The sequence below is a fragment of the Echinops telfairi genome, unplaced genomic scaffold (assembly GCF_000313985.2).
Source record: "Echinops telfairi isolate 266 unplaced genomic scaffold, ASM31398v2 ScPeMD7_7473;HRSCAF=8511, whole genome shotgun sequence".
Classification (NCBI taxonomy): domain Eukaryota; kingdom Metazoa; phylum Chordata; class Mammalia; order Afrosoricida; family Tenrecidae; genus Echinops; species Echinops telfairi.
Window position 1 is genome coordinate 11,487,199 of NW_022111377.1, and position 11,950 is coordinate 11,499,148.

The 11,950-nt window shown below is 44.4% G+C and overlaps 2 protein-coding genes across 2 annotated transcripts in view; one reads left to right on the forward strand and one right to left on the reverse strand.

The window, feature by feature from the left end:
- VIM (vimentin) overlaps window positions 1-6,630 on the forward strand; it is a 7,954-nt gene extending 1,324 nt beyond the window's left edge. The window contains exons 2-9 of the mRNA XM_004716005.2: window positions 8-101; window positions 1,338-1,433; window positions 1,521-1,682; window positions 2,456-2,581; window positions 3,080-3,300; window positions 4,084-4,127; window positions 4,579-4,664; window positions 6,261-6,630. Coding sequence (XP_004716062.1) covers window positions 8-101; window positions 1,338-1,433; window positions 1,521-1,682; window positions 2,456-2,581; window positions 3,080-3,300; window positions 4,084-4,127; window positions 4,579-4,664; window positions 6,261-6,302 — 871 coding nt within the window. The 3' untranslated portion in view covers window positions 6,303-6,630. The remainder of the gene's footprint in view (window positions 1-7; window positions 102-1,337; window positions 1,434-1,520; window positions 1,683-2,455; window positions 2,582-3,079; window positions 3,301-4,083; window positions 4,128-4,578; window positions 4,665-6,260) is intronic.
- A 1,940-nt stretch (window positions 6,631-8,570) lies between these two features.
- Window positions 8,571-8,803, reverse strand: LOC115873998 (mitochondrial import receptor subunit TOM6 homolog). The gene has a single exon (XM_045285572.1). It carries the CDS (start codon window positions 8,801-8,803, stop codon window positions 8,603-8,605), a length of 201 nt encoding a protein of 66 aa, XP_045141507.1. The 3' UTR covers window positions 8,571-8,602.
- Between the last annotated feature and the right edge of the window lie 3,147 nt (window positions 8,804-11,950).

Here is an 11,950-nt window from a genome sequence, read left to right on the forward strand (position 1 = left end):
TCCCGCTTCCCCTGGAGCTGTTCACATGCGCTGCTTTCAGGTTGCAGGAGGAGATGCTGCAGAGAGAGGACGCCGAGAGCAGCCTGCAGTCTTTCCGACAGGTGGGTCCACTTCCTCCGCGCCCGCCGCCACCGGACCGCACCCAGCCCGCCCGCCCGCGGCCACTCGCGAAGTTCCTTCCCCGCGGCCTCGCGGAGCCAAATTCGAGCGCGTTCTGAAAGCCCTCTAGTGGGCTCGAACTGCAGCGTCTCCAGATGGAAGCAGCCCTGGGGGGGGGGGCGGCGTTTACCCTCCTCTTAAAACATATAGAATTTTTTGTTGGGTTTGTTTTTCCTTCACTTTTTACTTTGTTTCGAATATTTTTCAAGAAAATACTGCCATTTCGCTCTGGGTCCGCTTTGTTTTTGCAGGGCACCGGCCTTCTGATTTTGAGCAGTTACAATCCCATGTAGAGTTGGCCAGGTTTTTGTGGTTGTTTTTTGACAAGGACACGAAAAGCACGATTAGGCGGTCGTGTAAAACGTCAAAGGTGGTCGAGGACGAGACACGTAGTTTACCTGGAGAGAAGCCAACGCGTTTCTTCTCTGCCAGCGCTCTTGTGGTGTTAAAGTTAGATGGAAGTGTCACTGTGCACAACTATTTTGTGATCTAATAAAGGAAGAAAAGCAGCCATCTGTCCCCTCTGCTGAAGGGTATTAATGGTTTCTATGGGATTCACTATGGAATGTAGATACAGACATTCTAGCAAATGCGGTGGCTCCGGGCAGAAATAATAGGAGTCTTTGTGTGTCCAGGGAACTTTGCAGCAGGCTGCATTCTTAGTGAATATGTAATGATGTAAGCACAGTTCTAATTGGACACAACTATTTGCTAACATCCTAATATCCGTTATGTAAGATCTGGCTCAGACCTGTGAAGGACTTGATAGGAAAAGTTCTTAAAGCCACGGTCAGAGCTACGATATTGTAAGGTCCGCATGAGCATGTGTCCTTCAGCATTGTCTTTATTTATCTCCACAAATAAAAGAAAAACCTAAAGCTGATGAATATGGTTTTAAGTACGGGGTTTTTTTTTGGGGGGGGTGGGCGGGGGACTCCCATGTAATAAAAATAGATGGTGACTTACTATTATAGGACATCAAAAGCGGAAAGGTTTCCCATCAGAGTTTCCTTTGCAAGGAAGTTTCCCATCAAAAGTTAAGCCGGGAAGCCAAAGCAAATACAGCCCCGAATTAGAGATCGTTTCTTTATCTGCTTGAGCAGCATCTCTGCAGGTGCACAGCCTGAACTGCAGAAGTAACTTGATACATGATCCATCTTTCCTCTTTTTAAAATTAGGATGTCGACAACGCTTCTCTGGCCCGTCTTGACCTTGAACGGAAAGTCGAGTCCTTGCAAGAAGAGATTGTCTTTTTGAAGAAACTGCATGAGGAGGTAAGTGGAGTAACTCTCCATGAGTAACTGGGTGAAGCTGCTCCCATCGATGTCAGCCTGACCTTCTTCTGTCTGTTATTTCTTCAGGAAATCCAGGAGCTGCAGGCCCAGATTCAAGAACAGCATGTCCAAATCGACGTGGACGTTTCTAAGCCTGACCTCACGGCTGCCCTGCGCGACGTCCGTCAGCAGTATGAAAGTGTGGCTGCCAAGAACCTTCAGGAAGCTGAAGAATGGTACAAGTCTAAGGTACGAAGAAGCACGTCAGCAGGACTAGAGCAAGAGGCAACATTTGTTTCAAAAACGCGGTGTGTGTCTATGATTCTAAAATATCATTTAGCTCCCTTCAAAAAGCTGACTTCTTATTCCAATTTTATCTGGAATTCCCTTTCCAAACTCCCCCACGACCTTTCCATTGAAACACTTTCTTTTTCTCTCTTAGTGAACTCCACCACCATGCCCTTGACCCCCACCCTTTTTAGACAGGATAGTGTGGTGGATTCTACCTAAGAATATCAGTGTCATTCTCTGGCTTTCAATACAAAAATTTAGACAAATTCTGTAAGTCATTGAAATTTGCCCTTAAAGTATGAACTTTGATTTGTACCATGCCTTACTGCTGTCTTGAAGTTGGAATAGCTAAAAGAATTTTAGAGGGTTTGTAGACCCTCTTTTCACACCCACTGGGGACACATAAGGAGCCCCAGGGGTGTGGTGGGTTATGCTGCATTAGTCTGTGAAGTACAGGTCAGCAGTTCAAAATCACCAGCTGCTTCACCGGGGAAAGATGAGGTTTTCTATTCCCATACATATTTACAGCCTCAGAAATCCAAAGGGGCAGTTCTGTTCTGTAGGGCAACTGTGAGTCAGACTCCATGCGATGACAGGGCATTTGGTTTGGGAAGAGTCACAAATGATCAAGCCCCAAGGACCTAGGCACAAAGAGTCAGAACGACAGTTTATTTTCCTGACACTCAGATACTTGACTGCGGTTCATCTTCGTTCTCCTTTCTTCCTGCCAGTTTGCTGATCTCTCCGAGGCCGCCAACAGGAACAACGATGCCCTGCGCCAGGCAAAGCAGGAGTCTAATGAGTACCGGAGACAGGTCCAGTCCCTTACCTGTGAAGTGGATGCCCTTAAAGGAACTGTAAGTACCGCTCCACAGTGTCAGAGAAATGAACCATTAACCACCCGTGACCCACTCAGCGGACAACGGCAATGGTGTTATCTGAACAGAGCTTCAAGTGAAGAAAAATGAGTAGCTTCATCCAGTGAAAATGAGTGGTCAGGAAAGATGGAAATCTGAAAGTTTTAGCAGAAATATTTTAATAGTTCCAATAAGAAGGGGCAGGAGAAAGAAGAGGCTTCCTGCCCTGTAAAAATTTACAGCCTCACAACCCCCCAAGGGCAGTCCTACTCTGTGCTATAGGGTCCCCACTAGTTGGAATAGACTCGGTGGCAGTGAATTTGGTTTTTCGCTTTGTTTGGGGGTAATACAAAAAGGACTTCACACTTGGATTGTCTACCTAGAATCGGGGTCCTCACCACTTGACATTAATGAGAACTATACAAATGGTCATTAAGAACTCTAGGTATAGCCGAGTTTTCCCTGGGAAATAACTTTGGAAACCTCTGTCACCTGCAGAATGAATCTCTGGAGCGCCAGATGCGTGAAATGGAGGAGAACTTTGCTCTTGAAGCTGCTAACTACCAAGACACTATTGGCCGTCTGCAGGATGAGATTCAGAACATGAAGGAAGAAATGGCTCGTCACCTGCGTGAATACCAAGACCTGCTGAATGTCAAGATGGCCCTTGACATTGAGATTGCCACCTACAGGAAGCTGCTGGAAGGCGAGGAGAGCAGGTATACAGTGCCGATTTGCATGCTGGTAGCCCCTGACTAGTACAGTTAATATGCTCAGCTGCTAACTGAAAGGTTGTAGGTTCAAGACCACTCAGAGATATCTTGAAAGAAAAAAAAAGCTCTGATGGTCTGCTTCTGAGAAATTAGCCATTGAAAGCCATGTGTAGCACAGTTCTGTTCTGACACACATGGAGACGCCATGAGTTGAATTCGAACCAATGGCTACTGATTTTGGTTGTGCCTGAACGAATAGCTGCCATTGACTATCCATTGTGTTCTTTATATACATGATCCCTTTCCAATCTGTGCAATATTTATGCAAAGGAGATACTTCCCTGCAACAGGGACCTCAAATATTGCAACAATTGTGAAGATGATGCAGGACTAGACAGTGTCTCGTGCTTTTGTGCATAAGGATCCTGATGAGTTGGGGCTAGCACCCCAACACCTAACGAGAACAAAATACTTTCTTTTCTTTATAGCCGATTACTTAGAGCCATTAGTGTGCGGTAATCAGGGGTAATCAAAGGTAGAGCTGGAATAAGAACCCACAGCTTTCTGTATGGGTTTATCTTCTTGTAGTACATATCCTGGGGGAGTCCATGATTGGCATAAAATCTTTTAAATACATGAATAAGAACAATCATGAGTAAATACATTTTCCTAACTTAACAAGGACACAAGCACATTTTCTTACTTGATTGAAACCAAAAGCATAAATAAATGTGTTCCTTGTTCAAGTGGTTTTCCCAAAGTTTTACTGTTTTTCTTCATCTTCTCTAGGATCGCACTGCCTCTGCCAACCTTTTCTTCCCTGAATCTGAGAGGTAAGAACTCTTTTTCCTTTAAGAAAAATGTCAGCAGCCAAGAACCATTTTTCTGTCTGGAAAGTGCTCATTTTGTATGAACAAAAGAATGTTTTGTTCTGAGAAATGGAAAATTCTAATAAAAATATGTAAGGCTTTTTGTTTTGTTTTCTTAAATCAGTAATTTTCAAGCCCAGGCCCTGTTTTGCACTTTGAGGTTCAAGTCAAATTTGAACTATATTTAATTCTTCCTGATGGACTGCATGCATCCAAATGTTACCGCGGTGTCAGGCGCTTGACTTTCAAGTAAAAACAGTTGTCTGGATTCTTTAGAAGGATGAGAATTCTTTTGCAGCCCTTTCAAGAAGCACTTTGAATGATTGCAAAAGATCGTGATTACTGGGACAAAGGTTACTTGTTTTCTCTACGTTTTAGTTATACTCATTGTTGTCTTTTTTTTTTTTTAATTTAGAAACCAATCTGGAGTCGCTCCCTCTGGTCGACACCCACTCAAAGAGAACTCTCCTGATCAAGACCGTGGAGACCAGAGACGGACAGGTTGGTATCTTTCAGATCACAAGTGGAATAATAGCGGACAAGAATTACTGTCCCTTTAAATCAGCCACAAATCTGTATCTCAGTATACAGATTAATTTGGGAACTTTCAACTCTACACATGCCAATTGAAAAAAAAAAATACACCTCCTCTTCCAGCGACATGTGGCCTACTAGTTATTTGACTCCTCGATATGCAAGTGAGACGGCAGTCTTTTTGAAGTTCGGAATGAATGCGTGTGCTATGGTGCTGACTTTGAACTGGGAGTCAAGGTCCCTTGAGTTCCGAAGTGACTCCCAGACTAGCTCCACTGGACTGTTTCAGTGCCAGCAGTGTTTTGATCCTGGACATAGGTCCTTCCCTTTCTGCCATTCACCTCCTACACCCTTCTCTGTAGTACAAGGGCTGGCTGCTTGGCGAATTAGATTCTTGCTTCCTCACTAATCCAGCAAATAAATTGTCACGATATAGTTTAATCTTCGTGGAATCCTTACCTGTCCATAAATGTAGCCTCTTTTTAATGTCTCAACTGCTTTTGAACTTTGCTGCATCTGATTTTGTAAGACATATTTCGAAAGCAGAATCCTAAAAGGATTTTCCATTGCTGACTCCTTTTGCCTATAGGTGGGGAACATCTTTTCATCTCTGCATCTTCCCCTCTTCGCTGTACCCCTTGCCATTCAGAACCAAAAAAATCTTGTCATTTCCACAATATATAATAGGAAGGACTTCAAAAAGTTTATAGAACAGGAGCAACACGCCAACCTGTGCAATCCACAGACTGTCAATAATATAAAATATCGGATGAGAGGAAGAAATTGAATAGCCCTTAAATTCTGAACACCAGTAGGCAGAAGGCTTTGGATGGCAGTGAAAACTTCAAGTTCATTCGCAGTCTCCATGCTGATTAAGCCTCCATGGAATTCCCGCAGACCCTTGGCCAGGGACGACAGTCGTCTTACCCTCAGATAGAGTGCTTTGGGAGTAACTGGATTACTGCAGATAGGGTTACGTTAGGGTAACATATAACACAGCCTTTGTTTTTCCTTTTGACCCGTTTAACTTGTACTCGTTCTATTCTGCTTTCTCTTGGATTGAGGATTTTCTCTTTCATTTTGTTACCATTGTCAAGGTTTTTAAAATGATTTCCTTTAGATGAAATCCAAGATAGGTAGATCTATAGAGGCAGTCATTAGATTAAAAGTTCCTGAGGGCAAAGGGGGTTAGGGTCGATGGGGAACAATGTTTGTTCTGTTGACACTGTTCTACCGACCGGCGGGCACATCACAGCAGCAATGATAGTGAGCGCAAGCGTGAAGACCATGGTCTAAAAGGGACTGTGGTGAGGATCGCACCACCCTTACTACTATGTTTAAACCCCTCAACTGCATGGTACGTGAGATACCTGTCAAAAGTTAAAAATGAATCATTACTTTAGAAGTTGATGGGAAATTTTCAGTATCTTTTCATTCCATTTTTCCCCACAAGTGTTTGAAGTCCCTTCATAGATATAGGATCTTTCTTTTTTGAGGCTTTATGTAATCGTACAGCACATAGTGCTAAATCGTATTGGATATTTTTGTTTTTTTCTCCAACAGGTTATCAATGAGACTTCTCAGCATCATGATGACCTTGAGTGAATCTTGCGTGCACTCGGTGTGGCAATTTCTTACCAGCAAGAATACAAAACAAGATCCATATCTTAAAGGAACAGCTTTCCAAGTGCCTTTCTGCAGTGTTTCTTCAGGAGCGCAAGATAGATTTGGAATAGGAATAAGCTCTAGTGCTTAAGAACCAACCTAAAACCATTAGAAAAAAAAAAAGTTTACAACTTAATCTAGTTTACAAAGAAGTCTTGTGCTAGAATACTTTTTTAAAGTATTTTTTGAATACCATTAAAACTGCTTTTTTTCCCAGTAAGTATCTGACCAACTTGTTTCTGCTTCAATAAATTTTTGGAAAAACTTTTTTGATGTGTCATTTGTTCGATACTGTTTAAAATACCCAAACCAAACCCATTGCCATCATAGCAACTCATAGCAATGTTGTAAGACAGGAGTAGAACTGCCCCATGGAATTTTCCATGCTGCAACCCAGAGGGCAGCTGGTGGATTTGAACCACTGACCTGCCCGTTAGCAGCTGAGGGCTTTGCCATTACACCACCACCACCCGGCCTTCTGATAATAGGAAGAATTGCTATAAATTATGAAAATAGGTTTTAACTAAATTCTTTTGGTCCCATTAGTTAATCTACCGCTGAAATCAAGTTGAGATTAACTTTATAAATTCAATTTTTTATGCAAACTCATTTCTTTTCATTAAGTGGTTTTCTGTATAAATGTTATATTTAAATAGAACAGTGACAGGTCTTTTCATAAAGTTAGGAGGGTCCATGTCCTTGTGTAATATTTCCCAAAGTGGGCTATACCACCCCTTCTAGGGCCCTAGAAGGATCCAAGGAGCCCCCCAAAAGTTAACCACCCTTTATCCTGGGTGATGGGCTGTAATACAAATGCTTTTAATTATACTGAGTAATTTCTGGAAAGGGAGCATTAGATCAAATAAGTTTTGGAATCTATGGTTTATAGTTTCAATTATAACATCTTAAAATGAGAAACTTTGACTTAGAAACATTTTTTTTTTTTGAATACACACTCCAGCATGAGAAAGGATAGAGAAATGCTATGATATTTCTATCCTGTTTCAGAAAATAAGCCAACTCTTTGGGGAATGTTACTTGACGCAAAATAAAAATGCATACCTTTTCTTTGAGGAGATATTAATAAATATATATCGTGGAGTGCTGACTGCATAGTAGGTTACACATTGGGCTGCTAATCACAGGTCAGCAGTTCAAAACTAGCTTCTGCCCCAGAGAAAAAAGGAAGCTCTCTAGTCTCACAAGGATTCACAGCCTCAGAAACCCACAGGAGCCATGCTAATCTGTGTCATGGGCTGAGTATAAATCGGAATTGACTCGCAGTGAACTCGAATTTTTGATTCATCGTGTAAATCGCTGGTTCTCAACCTTCCTAATGCCGCGACCCTCTCATACAGTTCCTCATGTGGTGGTGACCCCCAACCATAACATTATTTTTGTTGTTACTTCATAACCATAATTTTGCTACTGTTAAGAATCGTCATTACGTATCTGATATGCAGGATGTATTTTCATTGTTAGAAATTGAACATAATCAAAGCATAGTGATTAATCACAAAACAATATGTAATTATATATTGTGAAATAGTTATGTGTTTTCCGATGGTCTTAGGCAACCCCTGTGAAAGAGTCGTTGGACCCCCACAGGGGTCACATCCCACAGGATGAGAACTGCTGCCATAGCTTAAAGTAACTGTAGCTTCTCCTTGCCACTCAAAATGTAAGAGGGCAGAGATAGACTTAAACATGAACTGTGAAAATGAAAAGGATTGGGAAATTCTGCAGTTCCATAAGGGCGCGTGGCCCATAGCCTAGAGATCTTCTCAACAAGATATCCACGTTTACCATTGGTGGAGTAGTGGTTACGGGCTGGGCTGCTAACTGCAAAATAAGCCGTTCAAAACCACCAGCCATTCCTCAGGAGAAAGATGAGGTTTTCTACTCCTGCAAAGATTTGTGTGTGTGTGTGTGTGTGTAACCATTCTTTATTTCAAGTATTTATAAAACACCACTAGGCTCTTCCCCAGGATGAGAGTCCAGACGACCCCCTGCAGAAACTTGGAAGTGGTGATGCACACAACTTTACATAACAGCGAGCAACCCTTTAGCTCATGCTTGACCGCCACCGAACACAGTTCGGAGTGGAGCCAAAGGGGAGGGTGGGTGCTTAGCTGAATCAAACTTCAGTTGCCCTTGGGGCAAATCTTGTGGCGGCACAGAAATGGAGGCTGTGTGTGGAAGGTTCAAGTACAGCACAAGGGTCCCAAGTGTCTAGGTGGCTACACCCCTGGCTGGGGTGCCATTAGATCAATGTCGCTCAAGTTCCTGGCCAGCCAAACGCCTGCTGCAAAAAGTCCCAAGTTGAGGATCAAGTTCCTCCGCAAATCGTCCGGATGCCAATCGCCCACGTTGTCGGGGATCTCGGGCGTTTCGTTTGCAGATCCCGCAGCACCGCTGGTGCAGACGCCGATGGAAGCCATGGCAGCACCTTCCCTACAAAGATGTATAGTCTCCACAGGGGCACTTGCACACTCTCCTTTTTTTTTTTCCTAATCATTTTATTAGGGGCTCATACAACTCTTATCACAATCCATACATACATCGATTGTTCCACACTCTCATGTAGGGTCACTGTGAGTCGAAATTGACTCGATGGCAGTGAGTTGTTTGTGTGTTTCTTTTTTTTAAGTTGACCTTCCACCAAACAATTGAACATAATTCAGACAAATTCTTAGCCACTACATAAAAAGCAACCCCGCCCCCCTTTCTTCCATTGTCCAATCACATCGTCATCTTTTTTTTAAGCCTCACTAGAGGGTCATTTTAAAGACCTACATTTCTAGCAGCATTCTACTGCTTGTATTATGCTTCTAGCAACAATCTCTTCCACGAAATCTAGACTTTTACTCGTGGCCACTCTAAAACTCTTCCAGTCTCTACCCACAATGTTACAACAACGGGCTCAAACACTACAAATGTTATGAGGCTGGGGCAAGCCCTTCAGAGGGACAGCAGCACCCAGCATGCAGACCTCAGGGCCACCAAGGCTGCCTCAGCTCTCTGGAGGGTTTGCTCCAGTGGCTGATAGGGGACCAGCCTGCTGGAACCCAGGACTCTGGAGAAGGAATGCAGAGAGAACTGGGCACCCTGAGGAAAGAGCTGGAAACCCAAGCCAGGTACCTGCGGGTGGCCAGTAGCAACCTCTCCATGACAAGTCTGTACCGGAAGAGGAGAAGAGGCACCTGAGGCAGGTGCGTAAACGACTGGTCAGGAGGCTGGAAATCAGCACCCACGAGGTTGCAGGCCTCAGAAGGAGCCAGTGCCCTCAGGCTCAAGATGCCACCCAGGACCCACCACAAGACTTTGGGGGTAAGTTTCCAAGATAAATGCGGGGAATTTGGACTGCCAGCAATGGAAGCCAGAATTAATCGAGGTTCCTGCTTCCAGGATCCTGCAGAAGAGACCATCCAGTCACCTCAGGAATGGTGTGATAAAACACTGGGTGTGGACACACGCGCACGCACGCATCCGCAGACGCTTAGCAAGCCAGTGCAACTCACCTGTCTCCATTTCAACGTCCACCCCTCCCCCCCCAACCCAAACACAAACTCAAGCATTTCCCCAAGTGGCCCAGGCATTTCCAGAGGAAAAGAGGGGCTAGCTGTCCGGTCTGTGAAAACTGGACCTGGTGACCGAGGAGGGGTCGCACCCTGACAGCCCCCAGGTGTCTCTGTGTCTTCTCGTGAAACGGTATGTTCTGATGGTCCTCTGCCTGCCCCTTCCCCCACCTCGCTGCCCTTCCAGGGACAGGTAAACGCCGCAGAATGATCAAACCCAAACCCAGCTCACCGCCTTGGATGCGGGGACTCATGGTGACCCTGTCGGAGGGGGGAGACCGGTCCCTGTGAGTTTCCGAGACTAACTCCTTCAGGAAGGAGAAAACCCCGCTTTTCTCCCAAGGAGCTGCGGGTAGTTTCAAACTACTGACCTTGAAGTCATCAGCCCAACGGGTAACTACAACACCAGCAGGGCTCCCTCGCCCTGCAGGGCACATTTTGCTCAAGATAATTCAGAAACAGTGGCCAGAGTCCATCAGCAGGGGGCTGCCAAAAGTTCCTGCCGGATTCAGGGCCTGAAGAGGGGATATCATTGCTCAAGTCAGAGGGATCCGGAGGGATTGCTGTGAGGCTTTCTGTGCCCATACAGATTTTGGTTTGGGTATCGATTCTGAGTAGCACATTGTTAAGGATCCTTGGTGGCAAGCGTGGTGAAATAGAAGGTCCTAACCTAAAGGTCACAGGTAGAACCCACTAAGCATTTCTTGGAAGAAGCACGTGACAGGCTTTTCAGAAAGCATACAGCCTTAGGAAATGTATGGCCAGTTGATTCTGGCCTACAGGGTTGCCGATTCCGACACCATTACAGGTGCATGGTGGGAAGTCAAACAAGGAAATGAAGAAAAACTTCATTTTGGAACAATTTCCTTGACCCCTTACCCCATGTTTTTACGTGTTGGAATTCGTCAGTGCTGCTACTGTCACCGCCCATCACCGTTGTTAGATGCCATTGAGACGGGTGTAACCCACAGCCGTCCCACGCACAGCAGAAGGGAACGCTGCTAGTTGCGCACCGTCTCCACAGTGGTCCCTATGCCTGAGCCCATTGTGGCAGCCACGGAGTCCATCCATCTCAGCAAGGGCCTGCCTCTCTTTCGCTGCCCCTCCACTTTACCAAGCATGAGGTCCTTCTCCAGGGACCGTTCCCTCCTGACAACATGTCCAAAGTCCGTAAGATGAAGTCTTGTCATTCTTGCCTCTGAAGAGCACGCTGGCTGTAATTCTGCCAAGACAGAGCAGTTTGTCCCTTGAGCACTTTCAATATTTCCCCCCAGCATCACGATTCACATAGTGAACACACAGACACCCCACACACACACACACACACACACACACACACACAAAGCCTCTCAAAGATAGTTTGGGGATGTTAGACCAAGATGTTTTGCCTGGAAAGTGGGTGGTCCCTGGAAGAGAAAGCCTATTATGGTCCTGTCTAATTTTTAAAGTAAATACACAAAAGACTGAATTTTTCGTTATCTTTTAAAAAAACCCAAAACACTGGGTATGGAGAGCTGGTTTGAGTAAGAGAGGCTGTCACTCTGAAACAGCTGGATTGAGCAAGGACATTGAGTGAATTGGAAAACAAAACCATAGCAGGGGAAATCACCAAGAAAAGAAGCTTGCTCTTTGAAAGAATTAACAAAATTGATAAATAACTAGAAAACAACCAAAAAACCAGAAAGTGTCAATATCAACAATAAGAGAAGAAAGAGGTGACATTACAATGCATACAAATGGAAAACAAACAAAAGACCATAACACATTACAAAGAACAAATTTGAAAACTTGCATGAAATGAATAATTTTTTTAGGCGCACACTATCTACCCAAATTAACACACATTAATGTAGATAAGCTCAACAAACCCATAACAAAAGAAGAAATAGATAAGGTCATAGAAAAACTTCCAACAACAACAACAAGACCAGAGTTATATGGCTTCACTAGGGAATTCTAAAGCGTTGAGAGAATAGTTGACACCAGGGATCCCAGGGCGGATGACCCCTT

Coding starts and splice junctions, on each gene's coding strand:
- LOC115873998 (XM_045285572.1), bottom strand. CDS start 8,803: ATGGCTTCCATCGGCGTCTGCACCAGCGGTGCTGCGGGATCTGCAAAC.